This window comes from Ipomoea triloba, chromosome 12 (assembly GCF_003576645.1).
Source record: "Ipomoea triloba cultivar NCNSP0323 chromosome 12, ASM357664v1".
NCBI classification, from domain to species: domain Eukaryota; kingdom Viridiplantae; phylum Streptophyta; class Magnoliopsida; order Solanales; family Convolvulaceae; genus Ipomoea; species Ipomoea triloba.
In genome coordinates this window covers 8,490,523-8,512,546 of record NC_044927.1, presented here as the reverse complement: position 1 = coordinate 8,512,546, position 22,024 = coordinate 8,490,523, and the positions used below count along the sequence as shown (strand labels likewise).

At 31.6% G+C, this 22,024-nt stretch overlaps 2 protein-coding genes and 1 non-coding gene across 3 annotated transcripts; all 3 read right to left on the bottom strand.

Annotated features, from left to right (window-relative positions):
* Positions 1-1,095: 1,095 nt before the first annotated feature.
* On the bottom strand, positions 1,096-1,485 carry LOC115999307 (non-specific lipid-transfer protein 1-like). The gene has a single exon (XM_031239162.1). The coding sequence runs from the start codon at positions 1,483-1,485 to the stop codon at positions 1,096-1,098; it is 390 nt and encodes a 129-aa protein (XP_031095022.1).
* Positions 1,486-6,829: 5,344 nt separating this feature from the next.
* LOC115999985 (wall-associated receptor kinase-like 20) lies at positions 6,830-9,706 on the bottom strand. Its single transcript, XM_031239970.1, has 3 exons — positions 8,816-9,706; positions 8,147-8,203; positions 6,830-8,047 (listed from the first exon to the last, which is right to left on the bottom strand). Exons 1-3 carry the CDS (start codon positions 9,603-9,605, stop codon positions 6,963-6,965), a joined length of 1,932 nt encoding a protein of 643 aa, XP_031095830.1. The 5' UTR covers positions 9,606-9,706; the 3' UTR covers positions 6,830-6,962.
* A 9,773-nt stretch (positions 9,707-19,479) lies between these two features.
* Positions 19,480-19,563, bottom strand: TRNAL-CAA. Its single transcript has one exon. It is a non-coding gene; the product is annotated as a tRNA-Leu (tRNA).
* Positions 19,564-22,024: the final 2,461 nt, after the last annotated feature.

Genomic DNA, 22,024 nt, shown 5'->3' with positions numbered 1-22,024 from the left:
TTTTTTTTTTTTTTTTTTTTTTTTTTTTTTTTTTTTTTTTTTTTTTTTTTACTTACTTTATTTCAATTTCGATGCACTAATATCAATGCATTTTACGGAGTTTTTGTAATATTGTGTTTTAGGAATAAGGTTCAAATTAGCCATTGAACGTAACTCCAAAGTGCAATTAGGTCATTGAACGAAAAAAAAAAAGTGCAATTAAGTCACTCAACACTTCAAATACATGCAATTTTACCTGATAGCAGGTTACTTTTCATTTCATCAGGTTGCCTGCATGCTTTCATGGATGGTAAGTTGACATTTTAAAATATTTTTTAATACAAAACTTTAAAAGTAAAAATAAAATTTAAAAAATTTAATTAAAAGAAAAAACAAACGAACAAGCAAGCATTGTATTTTTATTTTATTTTTTTAATTAATTTTTTAATAAAAAAAAAGGAAGCAGGCATTTAATTTTTTAAAGCAAGCATTGTATTTTTAATTTTTTTAATTAATTTTTTTAAATAAAAAAGGAAGTAGACATTTAATTTTTAATTTTTTATTTTAATATTATTATTATTACAAAATTATTTTTAAATCCCAATTCACCATCCACATAAGCAAGCAACACGATGAAATGAAAGGTAACCTGCTATCTGGTGAAATTGCATGTATTTGGACTGTTGAGTGGCCTAATTGCACATTTTTTTCGTTCAGTGGCCTAATTGCACTTTGAGGTTACATTAAGTGGTCAATTTGAGCGTTATTACTGTGTTTTATTCAATTTAATCCTTTACGGTCAAAGTATATATGTAATATTGTGTTTTATTCAATTTAATCCTTCTATCTTAATTTTGTTCAATTTAATCTATGTATTTTAAAAAGTCAAACAATTAAGTACATATGAGAAAGGAGTAGGTTCAAATCATTGTAGTCTAGTGGTACTCGATTTACACTTCTATGTAGAAAGGAGTGGGGGTTCAAATCTCAGTGGTTTACATTGTAATACTAAAAAGAAGAGTTTCATTTATTTCTCAAATATCATTATTCCAATAATCAACATCTTTTTTCTGGAGGATGTTAATTAATACATAATTTCAAATAAACCCTTTTCTTTTAATTAATTCTCTTTGGAACAGATGAACAGTCGACACTAGGGCTAATCGGAAATGGAACGGGTACTTGACAATAACCCGGGAGAGCTTGAATCCGTTTCAGCTGCTCCGCCGTGGCTTTACCAAGAGCTTCTTTAATGCACTGGCACGCACTTTGTCTGTCTTGCTTTGTTTTTAAACCGTCCACCGCCGTTTTCAGGGCGCCACAACACGTCGCCGGTACCTCCCCGCCATTATATATGTAGACCGCGCATGGTAAAAGTGTGTTGATGAGGCCAGGGCACGTTACCTGCGCCTCCGCCCAAGGTGGCGGGATAACAACGCCGGAGGTGATGACGCATAGGAGGAGGAGCAATGACATCAGCTGCTTTCGGTTTCCGACGACTGCCATTGTGTAGCTAGCTAGCTTTGTTGGATTTTGATATAAGAATGTGATTAGTGTGGAAATGATTGGGAGGGATTGGGAGATATATATAGCTGCCGTTTAGCACGCATTAGTATGTACTATCATGAAATTAAGTGAGTGCGTTTTCTAATTATTATGTGTTAGTTAAGTAAATTCTGTATTTAAGCTAAATATGGCAGTTTTAGATGAATAATTTTGTATTTAATTCAAATTAAGTAGAGTAATACGTGTAGAGAAAGTTGTTCATATAAAATTTTAGAGTTAGTTGATTTTAAAATAATTAGAGACTAATGCATGTTACTCTAACAAATTCAGAGGACATATATATATTGTGATAGAAAATATACGTACCCCGATGTGGGACTGAGTAGAAGCGTAGAAAATATACCCCGGCACGTTGAGAATCCCGACCAATCTATCTGGGTGTATATATCTGGTGTTCCAATGTAATTTTTGTTCATACTTCTACTGAGACTCGAACCAACTCGAGTCCCTATGGGAGTGTAAACCGGCGGCCACTAGACCACAAGGTCGGCTAATTATTATGTGTTAGTTAAGTAAATATTGTATTTAAGCTAAATATGGCAATTTTAGATGAATAATTTTGTACTTAATTGAAATTATAATTTAAATTAAATAGAGTAATACGTGTTGAGAAAGTTGTTCAAATAAAATTTTAGAATTAGTTACGTTGATTTTACAAGTTGAGCCTTGAGCCTCGTTCCATCAGTCAAGTGATCTAGTATAAGCTTAATCAATGGTAGTATTTGACCATCAATTGGTTCATCCTTACCTCATTAGGCTGGGACCAACCACCCAGCGTTCTCCCTTTAGAGTCTTGAGCCTCGTTCCATCAGTCAAATCCGGTTATATAAGGAACGAGGGCGTCAGGAATCTCGGCACACATGGAGCAATCAGCGAAGCTTCGGGCTTTCTCTTATGCATGAGCTCCATGCGCGCGTAACACATGCCGAGATACTAGTATGTGTTCCCTTTAGCCTCCTATAAATACCGCGTTAAATGCGTGAAAGGACGACTTTTGTCATTTCTAACATTATTACATTATGATTGGGACTATCTGACCCATCGTCATCTTATCCTGAGCTTAGAGACTTAAACCAACAAGCACACTAAGATAGGATACATATCATATATCCGTGGGGACCATTGCCTTTTACTACATCATATATATATATATATGGCCATGATCAGGTGTGGCTGTCTCTTAACGTGCGGTCAGTGTGATCGCACCACTATGTATACAAATATACACCACTCAATGTTAGAAAATACACCACACAAATGTGCATCATTAGATACGCATCATCAAAAAACACACCAGCCACTAGGTATGTAAATATACACCAAACAATGTTAGCAAATGCACCATTAGGGGCAGGGGAATTATGATGCATTATTTTGGGTGTGTGGTGTGTTTTAGTGCAAATCAGTTGATAACTCTTAGCTGATTACATGTAAAATGACATTTAAGAGTATAAATGTATTATGTTATTTTAAGTTTTAAATATATTAGGATGTATGGACTCTTAATATCGATAAATGATTGAAAAATTTTACTACGTACTATCATGAAAAATTGAGTGCGTTTTCTAATTATTATGTGTTAGTTAAGTAAATTCTGTATTTAAGCTAAATATGGCAATTTTAGATGAATAATTTTGTACTTCATTGAAATTATAATTCAAATCAAATAGAGTAATACGTGTAGAGAAAGTTGTTCATATAAAATTTTAGTGTTAGTTGATTTTAATTTAATTAGAGACTAATGCATGTTACTATAACAAATTCAGAGATTTTAATTTTATATTATATTATATTATATTATATAATAGTGTGAGGCCGCACCGGTCGCATGTTAAAACCTGGCCGCACTAGAACTTGACTCTATGTATGTATATATATATGTATGTATGTATGTACATATATGTATGTATGTATGTATGTATGTATCTATGTATGTACATGTATGTATGCATGTATGTATGCACGTATGTACGTATGTATGTTTTTTTTCGAGTTTAAAATTCTTGGCAGTAACCCTAAAACCTCGGGCAATCGGACGTATTGGTTGGGCTCAACTAAAACTTTTTGCATTTTCAAATTATCATACTAGACTTTCAATTTTAATAAACTAGCATATTTACACTAATAAATACCCCGTATAAACTTATATATCATTCAATCAATCTAAACCTCCATTTCTAAATTTCAATTAGGATGAACTTACCTATAAACTCCATGTATGTTATGTTTCACACCACTTGTATAACAAATAATAACCTTAAGTGGCTCTTGCTATTAGACTAGCCCATTAAATTTCATAATAGCTCGTTCAAGCCATCAGACTTATTGATTTTGGGCTTATCAAGCTAATATATATTGGGTCTAACTCTAACTTTTTTTTTTTATTTTATTGGGCTAGCCCATTGAGTTCGGACTAAGAGTAACATCCCTACATATTCGGGATTTCGAGTAGCTTAAAGTGGTTGGCAGGTTTAAGCTCTTATTGTATTATTGCACTATTGAGTATGTCTGTCTATTCTAGCTTAAAGGAGTAAAATTTGTTTTGATTCCTAGTGTATTTTATATCCTTTATGTGCTTTACGAGTTATTACAAGGAAGTGCATTTATACGGTGCATGTTTTAGAATAGTGGTTAAGGTTGGGTTTCACTTGTTACAAAAAAAAAAAAAATTTATCTTTCTGCTTTAATTTCATTAGGACATCTCTATCTCTTTCCCTCCTAATGTCCCCATTATGTGGGTCCAACTCCTCACATCACTATATAATCTTTGTTAGTGTTTAGTTATTCTGTAAACCCCAACATGTAATTGACAAAATTATTATGGCAAACTAGATAGGTTAGGTTTAGTGTTAGTTGGAGTACTAATTGAAGATCTGGCAGAATAGACACTACATTAGAGCCTTTTTGAAATCTAGTTGTTGGAACTACACCGACTTATCTACGGACTACTGCAGCTAGTAGAGTAGTTACGTGGTTTGAGGTTATTTTACAATAATATCCTTATCTGATTAAGAGACCTCAAGGGTAACAATAATTCATACTATAAGGAAAACTTAGGAGATTACTTGCCTTCCAAGAATCAGAGTATTATATATACTAGTTAGAGAGATGTGAATTACAAGAGATAATCTTCAAGATTTGAATATTAAGAAACTCTCCCTACGAATTACAAAGAGATTACTCTGAGTTATCATCTTCTCAAGACACTATTGGTGATACGAGTTTAAGAAGATTCTTGAGAAGAAATTCTATAAAGCTTTACCTCTATGGACCGTATTCCATACAACTGTGGTGTTGTGGTGGGTGATGAGTCAGCGAGATGGACAACGACAACACGAATCTCCAAAAAAAGGATTTCTTGGATTGTTGATTTACCGTGTGAGGTATATCGCACATTGGGTTGAGAATGCGTTCTCTTATCGTATGTTTGATTTGTTGTTGACTTGTTGAAATAGTAGATTGAATTCACTAATGGTAGTCCCTAGACGTAGATACGATGGTATCGAACTAGGTAACAATACTCTGTGTTCTTTACATTTTGTTTGATTTATTCCCTACACATAGTCGTATCGCTATTGCACGTCAATCAAATGCGATTAGAGTTAGCGATAAGACAAATTCTCAAATAGTTAAGTCCCAAAGATAACCAAGAATCTTTAATATTGCGAATACAGAAAGTCACAATCTTCTATCTTATTTTCTCTCCATCTTGATCATTTTTCCCCCCATTTTGTGAGACCTACACTCCTACATATCATCTATTATTTTATTCACTTTCCTATAATATAATTATAATTTCAAATTTTGATTTTAAATTAAAATAAATTTAAATAACAAAATAAAACATTTTTTGAATTAAGCGGCTAAAATTATGGACAATAAAACACTTATTATTTATTAGTGGGACAAAAGCTTCTTAAAAGCTTTCACAACTCCATTTTTTCCCATCTCAAATGGATTTACTTTGAATATCAATTTTTATTCACTCATTATCTATTTTGAGTATATAATATATCGAATTAAACCTCATTTAAGAGAACCTGAATTTACCTTGACCTGGTCTAAATTCAAAGTGGATCCCACTCAACTTTGCCTCAAAATAACAATTTTACATGCCAATTTTAGCTCATTTTTCAACAATCCCTCAAATGAATGAAAAAGTATTTTTTTGGGACTAAAAATGATACTAACATGATTGCGTCCAACAAACAATCCTTCCATAGGATAGGTATGTGTTGACATTTCCCTACCTTGTAAAGGTGTATTTAATTTACTTCTTGTCTGGTAGAGTACAGTGTCTTTGAGCCATATTACTTTTTGTGTAAGTGATGATATATCATACACAATAACATGCAAACCTTTGTTCAATTATGATGAGTGTGCCCATTTTTGAACAAATTAAACTACCAACTCAACCAATTACTGGAAGTTAGCTGGCTAATTGGTATGATTGTACAATTTTTACTTGTTCGGTGACTAATTGCATTTTCATGGTTAGTTTGATGATTTATTTGACACTTAGGTGTGTTTAGAAACTAGAAAAATGAATTTTGAAAACTGTTTTCTGGAAAATGTGTAAGTTTTCAAAAAAATATTTTCTTTCCGGTGTTTGATTGCATTTTATAAAACTATTTTGGTGTGTGTAGTTCATTTTCTGAAAAATCATAACAAAAATCTCATTGTAAAATCACATTGGCCGATTGGTTTTCCCTTCGAAAACTAGTCGGCCAAAGTGGCTTCGAAACCAATCTGACTGCCAATTGGTTTCGGAAACCAGTCCACTGGTTTCTGGAAAAAGGTGAAAAGAAGATATGTGTAAGGGTAAAATACTTGGTAGAAGCACTTGGAAAATAACTTCCAAAACAAAAGGGAAGTCATTTTCCTAAAAATTTGATGTATTTTCTATTGACCAATACATAATTTTCCATTGACTTTAAGTTTTTCACCTTGCCAAACACTAGAAACTCAGAAAATGATTTTTTTCCAAATAACACCCTTATTTTCTTTTTAAAACCAACACCCTTATTTTCATTTTAAGTGTCCTATCCCGTTGGTAGACTGTTTGCACAATTTTATACCTATGAAATTCAGAAATTCCTTCAAGTTTTCTAACAGCTTTCACCTTCAACTTCATGGATCAATGAAAAATGGCAGGGAGAGTAGTGTCAATTTAAAGATTTTTGTGTAAATAGAGATTTTAAGTTTCCTAATTTCTCCTGAAATATCAACAGAAGATTTCCATAGAAGTAGAAGACACAAAGGTTTGGTTTGGCAGACATATATATACATACACTAATGTCCTTCAATTCCGATCTCTACAATGACATGTTGGCTACATAAACGATAATTATTGTTGGCTACCAGTAGCAATATGCCAAATGGTACATGGTGTAGGCAAGGCAACCCATATTCGCCGGCTAGATCTTAAGATCACCAGTGGTTGAATCATCGCCGGTAACAATGCCGATAATATACTCAATCTCATCGGCAACTTCTTTCATGGAAGGCCGATTCTGCCTCCGTTCATCTAGGCATGCCGCCGCCAAGCCCCCCATTGCTTTTAGCGTCTCTATTTCAACTTTACTTGCCCCTTCTTTGATAAAAGGATCAACAACATCCATCAATCTCCCTTCATCCATCACCTTCTTCATGAAAACCACCAAGTTCACATTTTCCTCTTCTCTATTGAAATCGATGGCCTTTTTTGAGGTCAAGAGCTCTAACAGAACAACCCCGAAGCTGTAAACGTCGCTCCTGTCTGTGAGTTGAAGATTCAGATAGTACTCGGGGTCTAGGTATCCCAGAGTCCCTTGAGCGGAGGTGTAAATATGGCTACCCTCACTATCACTAAGCTCCACAAGTCTCGAAAGCCCGAAATCGGAAACCTTGGCGTCGAGCTTTTCGTCTAGCAGGATGTTGCTGGACTTGACGTCGCGGTGGTAGATAGGAGGCACCGCCGAGGAGTGAAGATAAGCCAGCCCGTCGGCGGTCTGGTGGGCCACAACCAGGCGGCGCAGCCAGGTAAGCGGGGTCAAGTGACGTAGGCGGAAGGCGTGGAGGTGATCAAAGAGGGTCCCATTGGGGACGTACTCGTAGACAAGCTGCGGCTCTTCCAGCTCGACGCAGCAGCCGAGGAGCCTGACGAGGCTGCGGTGATTGACCTGACAAAGAATCCGAACCTCGTTGAGGACTTGTTCGGTGCCTTTGGTGTTGCCAGGCTTGGCGCGCTTGACGGCTATGAATGTCCCGTCGTCTAAAGTGCCCTTGAAGACCTCGCCGAAGCCGCCGGAGCCGAGCAGATTCTCCCTGGAGAAATTGTTGGTGGCTTTCTTGATCTCCTTGCCGGAGAATACTTTGGCGGACTTCCCACTGCTACTACTAGCGGCATTTAGAATTTGTTCTCTTTGCTTAACCAGTGTCTTCTGAGCTCTTCTTTTAAGCTGGTTGCGTCTGTGGACCAGAAATGCACTTAGCACTAGGAAAAACCCACAACCGCCAGCAACTGTAAACAATCACGAAATGGTGACAAATTCTTGACAGTCAGTATATGCAAAAGGTTTTGCAAAACAAATTAATGTAGATGGATTAATCCATGATATACCTCCAAATAGGATCCCTTTGTTCCTTTTGAGCTTACAATTTCTCCCTTTTCCACACTCTGCACATGTTTATAGCAATAAATTAAAGCTATATTGTTATATTTTACACAAAATTTGAAGACTATCTTAGGTTATTTAGGCAAATATAGGTTGGCATCGGGCGGGGGAATCCTGCGTGTTGAGCGGAGGTCGGTGAAGAAGGGACAAGTCCAGTATTACATGACTAGAGGATCGTTGGGCTGAGACCTAAAGGGCCTAAAAATGTAGCAATATAAGAAATATAAGAAATAAAGTTCAATTTTCACTACGAGTTATAACTTTTTAATTTGGTGTAGTAATAAGGTGGGAGGGGAAATTGTTGGGGGAGGTAAATGAAGGGTCAAGTCCAACACCCCCAAGTGCGATGTTGGGCGAAGGACTAAATAGGTAAGTCCAGTACTCGGCCTTACTTTTATAAAATGTGGGGTACAAGGAAATAAATTAATTTGCACATTCATTAAGATTTATAGCTTTTGGCCTAGTGGCAAGCTAAGAGGAGATTGTTCGGCAGAGATTAATAAATGGACAAATTCAACATCCGATGGTAGCAAATTGTTAGGAAAGGCTAAGTTACGAGTTATAACTTTTGATATAATGATAACCGGAGGCACTTGATACTTGGACGTACTTACTTTGGCAATATCCAGTAGTAGCATCCCAATACCTTCCGGCCTTACAAAAGCACCTTTTTTGTCCACCATTCCCCGGATCCGGCAAGCACAGCGAGAACGGCAACTCCCTGCAATCCAATTCCGTTTTACAGGATGGTTCAACCGGAGTATCCCACATCAGCTCCAGCCCCGGCCGCGGCCACTTACCCAAAGGCAACGCCGGGTTCAAATTCACAAAGCTCTGGTAAGCCATACACCCCTGCGAATGAACCCGTATCATGTACTCATTCTGCGACCCCCCCGTCCTAAATATACAACACAATCTCCCCTTCTTACACGGCGCCAGCCCAGAAGTCCCATCAATATAACCGTGGCACACGCATTTCGACGAACAGTTTATCGGCACTTGCAAGTGCAGCATATTTTCCGTGCAATTCAGCAGCAGAACGGTGTTGCTGGCCGTGATGTTGAACGGGAGGTTCTGGTCGAGCTGGATTCCCTCGCTGCCCAGATCCGACGAGACGCACGTGCCGCGCACGGTGGGGGCCGGAGCCACGGTCATCGTCTGCGCCTGCGGGTTAATGGAAGTGATGGCGTAGGAAGCGTTGTGGAGGGCGTCGAACCACAGTGTGCCTGAGGCGCACCTGATTTTGTAGGCTTGGTCGCCGCACTTGGGCCCCGTGCTCAGCGGGAAAGGCACCGGAGTTTCACCGCAGTTCCCACACGGCAGCGCCGCCATGGGCGTCGGCACAATCCGTAAGATGAGCGCAAACATCGTGAAGAAGAAAAACGAACTCTCCATTTTAGACATTCCGAGAAATTGTAATGTTGGGATGGTTGGTTTAAGTATAGATACATCATAGAGATTGGTGTCAGATCTAGCCTCGTACGGGACGAATGGGTATGCTTGGGAGTTCCGAGGTCTCGAACCAGAAAAACAAACATGCATTTAGCTACTTAAGCAGTGCGAATTCGTTTTACACATATTCCCTCCCTCTCGTTGGGAACGTCCAGGCAGTTTTTTTAGATTTTTTATCCTGTTCTTATAAATAAATGAGATCCTATAAAAAATATAAACACAATCTTTAAAATCGAATCATAAGAATCCAAGGTCGTTTCAATAAAAATAGAGGTCTTGTGCGACATTTGAATTTGGGCCCCTTTTAACAAGAATATCTATTATTTTAGAATCAAGGGCATCCTAATTTCATAGATTATATATGTCAAATAAAAACGAATCATTTAGTTTATCATTGTGATCACATCATCTAAACAACCATCAACATTCCTATATCATTTTCATCGTCACAATGATACTTATCATTGTTGTGCACACTATCATTTAAATTTTTTCAAGTCTTACAATCACATGATCATCTTTATGAAGATTATTAGCATCTGACAAATTTTCATTGGCATCATCCTTTTGCTCATCATCTATTTGATATTCTTTTGTAATGAATTTTTTCAAGAGCTCACTTTTATGATTGAGTTAGTTGTTCAATTCTTCTTTCTTTTTAGGCTTCTTAAACCCATATGAATATTTTTTAGAAAACATAATTACAAAATCCTAAAGAAAAAAAATTATTTAGAGTCACTATCAATAATAATTTATCAAGAAACAAACTCTTGAATATATATTATTCAATATTTAAAATTATTAAGTCAATAAGTCATGCTAATAAATAATAATTGTGAAATAAATCAAATAATATGTACAATTAAGTTAATAAGTTTTAATTCATAATCTCCAATCATTATTACATTGACCATGATCCACACAGCTGTGTGGACCATAAATAAAAAGTACATTTTTAATATACTAAACGTACATTATTTGAATACTAAAAGTACATTATTTTATATACTATAAAATAATATAAATTCAATACACAAATAATGTACTTTTAGTATATAAAAAATGTACCTTATATTCATGGTTCACACAATAATTACCCATAATCTCACATAATATATGTATATATATAACTTTGTAAACAAATTTAGAAATCCAATTGCAAAAAGAAAAAATGAAAAAAAATATATATATGTATATATTCTATACAGCAGGCTACTGCCTGCTGTATAGTATATATAGTTATTTACAAATTATGGGGCCCCCAAAAATTTGGGGGCCCTGTGCAATGGCGCTGGGCAAACATGCTCAGGGCTGACCCTGTAAGAATTCTATTAACCTACTATCTCCAATTCCCCAAAGTCCAAACAAATCGACAAAAAAAAAAAAAAAAAAACATCTTGAAACTACCTAGCTAGTGACTACCTAGCTACCTAGCAACTAGAACGATCTGTTACGGAGAAGAATCAATTTCTCAGATGCTATTAGTGGTGAATTATATTGGTGAATGGTACATATTTCAAGTTATCTTTGCAAATTCAGGCCTTAAGATATATATCATATGTGTCGTTGGGAAACAGAACAATTTTGCTATGCGGCATGCTTAATTAATTAGGTATTAATTATTAGGAGAGAGGAATGATTTGGAGAAAAAAGTTGATGAGTTTCAGGATTAATTGCTGTTTTTTTTTAAAAAAATTTCTTAAGTAGGTAGGTCAAATATGCATACCTATTTTTTTTTCAAATTTATATTTATGTATATTATATTTTCTATAGTCACATAATGGTTTAATATTACTGATTAATTTTATTTTTTTTTTGTATTTTTCTATATTGATATAAAAATTATCATATAATATCATTCAAATATATTTTTTAAAATTTTTATTTATATATATTAATTTTTATAATCAAATATTATTTTTAATATGCAAAAACTTATCTGTGAGACGGGTTGAGCCAAGATAAAAATGTAATACTATGTAATACTAATAAGGAATAAAGCATTTATTATTTTTGAAGAAAAATGTAATACTTTTACATTTTGATTTAAAAGTATTACATTTTTCTTCATAAATATTACATTTTTTATTATAAGTAACAAATACTTGTCAGCATTACTTATAAGAAAAAGTATAATACTTTTGATGAAAAATGTAATATTTTTACATCAAATGTAAAAGTATGAGGGTGTGTTTGGTTCGCACATGGGAATTGGAATCGGAATGTGTATCAAATACTTGGTAATGGTAATGAGTTTTGGTGAAAGTATTTTGCATATTTGGTAGTAGGGTGGAATGAAAATGATTATCAATATTGTTGTTTGGTTATGTATGAATCTATAATGGGAATAAAAATTTAAAAATACAAGAACAAAAAATCAAGACAATTGATTCTAATATAAAGATATACAAAGTACCAATATGAACAATAAATAAAAAAAATAAAAAAACAAAAAATAATGGAATGAAATCTTTATTTTATTAGGAAATGAGTTTTTCAATTAAGGGATAATCAAAACCCATAGTAGTGTTCTAAAAACCTGTTAATGAAACAATAACAATATAATGACTTTGATACGCATTCCTGATAGCTAAACCTATCAACCAAACACACCCTATATTTTTGCTTAAAATTACTACATTTTCCCTTAGGGGTGGGCATGTCGGTATTCGGTTTGTTTTTTTGTTTTTGTTTTTTTTCTCGGTTTCGATTTGTTTGGTTTTTTTGTTTTTTTAAAAGAAGTCATTTGGTCTAACATTTTAGTTCGGTTCGGTTTACGAACCTCAATTCTCAACATTTTATAGTGTTCTAGCGCAATTAATTAATTAATTATTTATTTATTTATTTATTTTTACTAATAATTCAAGATTAAAAATCTATTTTGCATCCATTGAGTTAAATCAAGCTTATTTAATAAGATTATAACATTTTAAAAAAAAAACTTTGGAGAACCCAGATGGACCAAGATAGAGTATTTTTTATAATTTATTTATATAGTCTAGCAAATTTTTTTGTTTTGATCCAAATTAGCCAGCAAAATAAGAAATGACTGAAATACAAGGGAGAAGGAAATCACCTAAATGAATAAAACATGACCATAACCATGAACAACAATGTTCCACTCTCATAGTCATAAAGATTAACTTCATACATCAATTCCTAGGCTCAAGAATAAAGTCACATTTCATAGACATACAACAACAATTGAGTTCCAATTTTATTGAATGTATTAATTATGTTGAGCGCCTAAATTTAACTCAAGGGAAAGACTCATATATATATGCAAGAATATAAACTTAGGTGAGGGCAACATGTGAGGCTTGTTTGATTGCAGATTTGCAAACGAGGTAAGAGTACCGGAGCAGACGAGCGGTGTTTGTCTACAATTAGGAATTTTATAATTAGGGGTTTAGATTTACTTCTTTTTATTATTATTATTATTATTATTATTATTATTAGAACTACCTAGGTACTATTTTCTTTTCATATAAAGCATGCATAATGAAATACTAATGAGTGATGATCTGAAAATTGTAGAAAAAAGACACAAAATTAAATTTTATTTGTGATTCAAAAAATATTTAAGTACTATAAATTTATTTGTACATATAATTCTTTCTACGCACTTAATTTAAAATTTCATTAAATATTACTCATGATAAGTCATTGAATTACATAATGAAAGAATTTTAATAGTCATTGTTCTATTGTTACGTTGCATTTATGTTATTGGAAAAAAAGCGTATTTATTTGTATAAAAGCCTATATTTCAGTGGTTGGAAATTTAACACAAAAGACAGAGATTTGCAACCAAAATAGCAAAATAGTGAAATAAACTTGCAGTTTAATTGACTACAATATTATTTAATACTTAGTTCGCACAATATTACTTAGGAACCAACTAATTGAATGCAATTTTAGTGGCAAACATTTATTACAACATAACTTCACATTAGCTCTCTTTGTGGGGAAGAATTCCGGGAGAATCCGGGTTCGATTCTTGACGATTCCCCCTGGGCCAGCTCCCGTTCCTCCCGGAGAGAACGTGGGTTTACCTGAACCGTTAAACGGACAGAGAAAGACACCGTGAATTTACCAAAAGAAATTTATAATTTAATAATGTTTAAATTTATTAAATACAATGTTGTATAAATACAGAATTAGATTTATTTATGAATGTATTGATTGATTTTAAATTCAATTAATGTGTCGTTTGTTACAATTATTTTTCAAGCACAATTCTTATCATCGTTTAAGAACTATTTCCATATGGATTTTGGTGTTGTCAGAAGTGGGATTTGAACCCATGCCCTCTTACAAGGACCAAAACTTAAATCTAGCGCTCTAGACCACTCAACCATCCTAACGATTTATGATGAAATTATGTTTAAATTTATTAAATACGTGACATAGCTAGTGGGTATTTTCATTTTTTGATAATGCTTCATTGTTACTATAATGTCAAAGAAATTTTACAATTAAAAAATATTGTATAAATAATAAATTTTATTTATTTATGAACGTATTGATTTTAAATTCAATTAATGTGTTTGTTACATTATTTTTCTAAGCACAAATCTTATATTACTAGAAATATTGCCAAATGTCATTATTTGTTGTCAGATGTGAGATTTGAACCTACGCCACCTTATGAGCATAAGAATTGTTAGTGGTATTTGATATTAGTAGGTTTTTGTTTAGCTATAAAATTTATATATACAAAGAAATGCTTATGCTGATAAAAACGGGGAAAAAGAGCGCCGATATCTTTTTTCAATTTAATTTTCAAATTTAAGAAACAATAACTAAAAAAAAAAAAGAGATAACAATAATAAGGAATATTTTAGTATACTTAACATTTTAAATAAATAATTTTTTGCTAATGTTTCTTTATTGAATAACAAAAACACTAAACTTGTTCAATAATTTGATTAATTTCAAGTAAGATTCTATAACTTTCATGTTAGTCATTCTATATTGTAGGACTACGCAGGTACTATTTATTTTTTGAAATAAAGTATGAATAAAGTAATAGTAATAAGTGATAATCTTAAAAATGTATAAAAAAGACACAAAAGCAAATTTTATTTATGGTTCAAGAAATATTTATGTACTATAAATCTATTTGTAAATATAATTCTTACTACGCGCTTAATTCAAAATTTTGTTAACTATTATTACTCAGGATATATAAGTCATTGAATTACATAATGAAGGAAGTTAAGTAGTCGTTGTTCTATTGTTAAGTTGCGTTTAGCATATTGGCAAAAAAAGCGTATTTATTTGTATAAAAGCATAATTTTCAGTGGTTGTAGGTTTAACACAAAAGACAGATCGAGATTTGCAAATAAGATCGCAAAATAGTGAAATAAATTAAACTTTCATTTTAATTGACCACAATATTTAATACTTAATTAGTTCGCACCAAATTACATAAGCACCAACTAAATAATTGAAGGCAATTTTAGTGGCAAACATTTATTACAACATAACTTCACACAATATTCATCTATTTAACTATAGTGATAAAGTCATTGTAACAAATAATTACTCGTCACAATTATCATAACATTAGTGACAAAACTTGAAGTCAACACAAATATTGTCATAATTTAGTAATTTTCGTTACAGAATTAAAGAGCGTCATAAATATTTGTTATAATTTAATCACAAAAAAATAACAATATGGAATAGTATTTTTTTTCTCACAATCGTATCTCAATTCTTATAATACTAACTAATTGTATATTTATTGACAAAAATAGTTGTCACAAATATTATAAAAAAGAGTGATCAACAACTATTTGTTACAAACGTACCAAAATTTGTGTCCACACTATATTTTGTCACCATTACATTCATTTCCACCATAATCATAAAGCCACTAAAATGTACATACATTTAGTGACAACAAATAATGGCAACTTAGGTTACGACACTATCATTCTAGTATTAGTGACATCCTATTTGTAACAAATACTTAGTTGTCACAATTGCAATACTATTTGTGACAAAAAAGCAAAAGTTATCATAATTATCACAAATAATAGTGTCGAACTATTCTCTTTGCCACACATGGTATTATTTGTGACTAACTTACGAAGTGTCACAAAAGGTTTGTTAATAAATGTCTTAATTCCTGTAGTCCCTCCTGACAATTTATAAATAAATAACGGTTGAATTTATTAAATACTTGATGTAGCTAGTATGCATTTTAATTGTTTGATAATGCTTCATTGTATACAATAATGTTAAAGAAAACCTTACGATAAAAGAATGTTGTGTAAATACAGAATTTGTTATTTATGAATGTATTGATATTGAATTCAAATTGATAGGCGACCAATTGGTTTGCGCGCTTGACTTTGTGATAAAAGATGTCAGTTCTTACTGTCATTGTTGTCAAAAGTGTGATTCAAACCCCCCCCCCCCCCTTTCTAAACGAGGACCTGAACTTGATTGAGTCTTGCACCATAGACCAATCAACTATCCCGACCATTTATCAACATACAATAATGTTAAAAAAAAATTCTGACAATAAAAGAATATTGCCAAATGCCCATTATTAATTCTTAGAAATGAAATTTTAACACAGCCTTTTACAAGGACAAGAACTTGTGTCTGGCGCCTTATTAAACAATATCTATATCTATATCTATATCTATATCTATATATAATAATAGAAGTGCCTGGAACATTTTTTTTCCGCCCAAACTCTCAGGGGCATTTTTGTAATATCAAATATTTGGATAAAAAAATCATTTAAAATTAAAATTAATTACACTTTCCTTTGATAACCTTTTGCTTTACAATTTGTGCTATATAAATCACCATACTCTCCCTTTCTTGTCTCACAATTATTATATTCTAATAAGCCACTAAAACAAACTCAAAAAAGATCTCAGCCTCCCTATCTTTCGTTTCTCCCCTCTTTCTCTCACCTTCCAGATCTGATCTCACCACATAAAAACACAATGAAGAAGAAAGTCCGGAGGCACAATCGTTCCACCATCGAAGAAGAAGAAGAACCAGATTTGCTCTCACGCCGTTGTTCCAGATCTGATCTCACCGCTACACGGTTGCCATTACATCAAAGAAGAAGAAGAAAGCTCGATCGCCGTTCACAAGAAGTATGTTTGTTGCATACATTTCTTCTCCAACCAAGCATCTTCTTCACCAAATCCACATACATACATTTCTTAGCTTTTTTTTTTTTTTTTTTTTACGAATTTAGTTAGACAGATTGTTTTTCGCTCATCAACAAGTTAAGATTTCAAGATTAATTACATTCATGTGTTTTATATATTGAAAATTTAACTTTTAAAATCTAAATCCTTTTTTATTTTTTAAAATCTTTAAAAGTTTATTTATCATTCGGGACAATCATGTGTCAGTGTGTCACATATTGAAGTAAAAAAATAAAAAATATAACTGTGCATACATAAAACACTTTAAAATTAAAGACTTAATGAATCGTGAACACCGGAGAGACTCCTTCTCCGACAATCATGTTTGTCAAATAAATTTAAAATAAAATAAAATAAAAATTTCATACAATTAATTAATAAATTTATAAAAATAAAAAGATACATACAATTAATTAATTAATTTTATTTACAATTATAATTATTATAATTAAAAATTAAAGAATTAAGAAACTAATTGTAATAATTGTCCAGACTTCATATTATTACACTAATAATTACTCCGTATTATTCTATACAGATATTTCTATTTTTCAAAATTAAGTAATTAATTAAATAGACTTTAGTATAATTAAAGAATTATTATTTTTCTAAAATTAATGAATTAATTGTAGTAAAGCTAATAATGGTCATATTATTACACTAACAATTATTATTCAAATTAAGCTAATAATTATTCATAATACTATACAATTATTACTATTTTAATTTCTTAGTTGAATAAACTTTTAGTAAATTTAAGAAATTATTATTTTGCTAATTGAGAAATTAATTATAGTAAAGTTAATAATGGTCAGATTAGTATACTAATAATTATTATTCTAATTACGCTAATAATTATTCATATTACTATACAATTATTAGTATTCATATGGTAATTAATAGGCTATTTTTATATATGGTAAATAAGTTAATAATTAGACAAATTACTATACATATATTACTAATTAAGTCATTTTCTCACCTTTTATTTGGTTGTCCGTAAAATAAAAATTTGACATATTAATATTCAAAATGATTGTACTATAATAATATTAAGAAATAAGGTATTAAAGAATTAATTTTAATTAATCAAATAATGATTCAGACTATACAAAAAATATCATTACACCATTTCTCACTTTTTAATATGTTGTTTTTAAATATGGTAATTAAGTCAATAATGAGACAAATTATTATACATATATTACTAATTAATCAAATAATGACCCAAACTCATATATAGTTATATACTAAACTCACGAAACTTACTATTTATTGTTTACCTCATTCTAGAACGATATATAGATACATACTCACATACTTACATATTTTAATTGAAAAGGAATTTAACTTTAGAAACAAAAATGACAAGTTGGATATTACTTAAGATTTTACTATGTATTAAACTCTAAATAATTGTGCTAAACTAACAAGTTAAGATTTCAAGATTAATTACATTCATGTGTTTTATTGAAAAATTAACTTTTATAATCTAAATCCTTTTTTATTTTTTAAAATCTTTGAAAGTTTATTTATCATTTGGGACAATCATGTGTCAGTGTGTCACATGTTGAAGTAAAAAATAAAAAATATAACTTTGCATACACAAAAAGCTTTAAAAATAAAGACTTAATGAACCGTGAGCACTGGAGAAACTCCTTCTGCGACAATCATGTTTGTCAAATAAATTTAAAACAAATAAATTAAAAAATTCATACAATTAATTAATAAATTTATAAAAATAAAAAGATACATACAATTAATTAATTAATTTTATTTACAATTATAATTATTATAATTAACAAATTAAAGAATTAAGAAATTAATTGTACTAATTGTCCAGACTTCATATTAATACACTAATAATTATTATTCTATACAGATATTTCTATTTTTCAAAATTAAGTAATTAATTAAATAGACTTTAGTATAATTAAGGATTATTATTTTGCTAAAATTAATGAATTAATTGTAGTAAAGCTAATAATGGTCATATTAGTACACTAACAATTATTATTCAAATTAAGCTAATAATTATTCATAATACTATACAATTATTACTATTTTATGAAATTAAAGAATTAGTTGAATAAATTTTAGTAAAATTAAGAAATTATTATTTTGTTAATTGAGAAATTAATTATAGTTAAGCCAATAATGGTCAGATTAGTGTACTAATCATTATTATTCTAATTACGCAAATAATTATTCATATTACTATACAATTATTAGTATTCATATGGTAATTAATAGGTTGTTTTTATATATATGGTAATTAAGTTAATAATTAGACAAATTACTATACATATATTACTAATGAAGTCATTTTCTCACCTTTCATAAATCATATTTCATAAATTACATAAATCATATTTCATATTAAAATTTTCAAGATAATTGCAGACCAACGAGTTATATATTATATACTTTTGCACTAATCTTATAATCAAATAAATGTAGATATCCAAATATTAAAATTGTTCATAGTTTCATCTTTAATTTATGAATGTATTGATTTTAAATTCAATTAATGTGTTGTTTGTTACATTACTTTTCAAGCACAGTTCTTATCATCGTTCAAGAACTATTTCAATATGGATTTTGTTACGACGACCAGACCGATTTATGGATTTTGGTTTTGTTAGAAGTGGGATTTGAACCCACGCCCTCTTACGAGGACCAGAACTTGAGTCTGGCGCCTTAGACCACTCGGCCATCCTAACGATTTATGTTTAAATTATGTTTAAATTTATTAAATACGTGATGTAGCTAGTGCGTATTTTCATTTTTTGATAATGCTTCATTGTTACTATAATGTCAAAGAAATTTTACAATTAAAAAATATTGTATAAATAATAAATTTTATTTATTTATGAACGTATTAATTTTAAATTCAATTAATGTGTTTGTGTAACACCCCAATTTTCACCTCTTGGATTTATTACAAAATCCCTACTAGTACAATACATTGCGGAAGCATCAAACCAGCAGAAAACTGGGTGTTACCGCCACGCTTAGGTATCTCTCCTATACCCAAACGCTAAGGCTAAACTTACAACCTCAAATAACCATATCAACATCCAAAAGTGTACATATGGAACTAATCCTTCCAGGGTGTCTATTCTAGGATAGAGTAGTCTTCAACCTCGACTCCCATCCTATTCAGAGCTCATCGGGCCACAGAGGCCCACGCTAGACTGCATCTAATAAAGGACACAATGAAGTGTAGTTAGCACGACGACTAAGTAAGGTAATCCATTGTCACTCGAAAGTAAACAAAGGTTTCGAAAACAACATGATAATCAGAAAATGTAAACGTTACCCAACGGTTGCATTCTTCCTGCAATTATATTAACAACAAAACAGTACAATACAGATATAAGTAACATCAGCACATAACACTTCCATTTCCGAGAATTTCCACTTAATTCAAAGTGAGACTCACAACACACCCATTATTGCTCGGGACACGACATTTTTAATTCCCACTCATTCACTCAGCGAATAGACTTCGCTCTGCAGTATGAATTAATCATACAAGACACCTCACCATTCACTCAGCGAATAGACTTCGCTCTGCAGTATGAATTAATCATACAAGACATCTCACATTAGCATATTCACATGACGACTCAAAACAATTATACTTATCCAAATATGTTTCCAAAATACACACATTTGTCAATGGCTTTTCACCACGAAATTTCCAAGTGACAAGAGTCACACTTGTTTCTTAAAAACACAATTCTTCTTCCAAATTGATTGTGACATTCCAAAATTTCGTTACTATTTTTATTACAACATATTTTTGTCAAAATTGTTCCTAACCATTCTTTTTCAGAAAATTTCAGCTTGGCGCAGTCCGAAAGATTGAGCCGGTAAAAATAGTTCCCGAACTCTTTTTCACTTGAAATTTTTATGGCAGAACCCCAACTTATAGTACTTGATGTCCATAAAAAGTTTTGGTCATTTTGATCCACGAATAAACACAGAAAATTCCATTTTTTCCCTTGGCAGTGTGCTGTCCAGAATTTCTCTCTCTGTACTAGTTTTGGAAAAAAATTCGAAAACCATACTTATACTACTNCTTTTCACCACGAAATTTCCAAGTGACAAGAGTCACACTTGTTTCTTAAAAACACAATTCTTCTTCCAAATTGATTGTGACATTCCAAAATTTCGTTACTATTTTTATTACAACATATTTTTGTCAAAATTGTTCCTAACCATTCTTTTTCAGAAAATTCCAGCTTGGCGCAGTCCGAAAGATTGAGCCGGTAAAAATAGTTCCCGAACTCTTTTTCACTTGAAATTTTTATGGTAGAACCCCAACTTATAGTACTTGATGTCCATAAAAAGTTTTGGTCATTTTGATCCACGAATAAACACAGAAAATTCCATTTTTGCCCTTGGCAGTGTGCTGTCCAGAATTTCTCTCTCTGTACTAGTTTTGGAAAAAAATTCGAAAACCATACTTATACTACTCCGATCATTATGAAATTTTATATGCGGGTTCTACACTTATTGAACTACATATCTGAGAAAAATGGAGTCAAAATACCTTACCAAATTTTCCCAATAAATCTCAGAAGTTACTGCCAGAATCTATCCTGATTTCCTTTCACTATTTTCACAAGTATAAGCCTATATGGGCATAAATACAACATATACATGCATAAATTAGCTATGAACATGTATACAAAAATTACCAAAAATCCAAAGTGTGGTTTCTTGAGTCAACTAGTCGATCCACAAACTTAACACATAATTTTCGCATAAAATTCCTAGTCACATAATTTACTAGCATTTGTTCACCTTCAAGTGACTAAACCAACTTAAGGGATTCCTTACCTCTTTAGAATATCCTAAAAACCGTAGGAGTTGATGATGTCTTCCCTTGAGTCTTTCACCAAAGATCCTAAAAATATCACCATAACAACAACATTTTCATGCACCTTTAGTTTACACTTAAGTTCTATGAAGGATTTAACCAAACTGTAACCCCTCGATTTTTACGGCATAGTTAAAATTCGAGAATAGCGATATAATTTTTTTTAAGCTATGACATTTAAGAGAAAACCATTCGGAGCTTGAAATAACTTTTTCTCTTAAGGATTAATTATCGATAAGCTACGAACTACGTATCGGTTACGAACCGAGAAAATTTTAAGGACGTAGATTCAA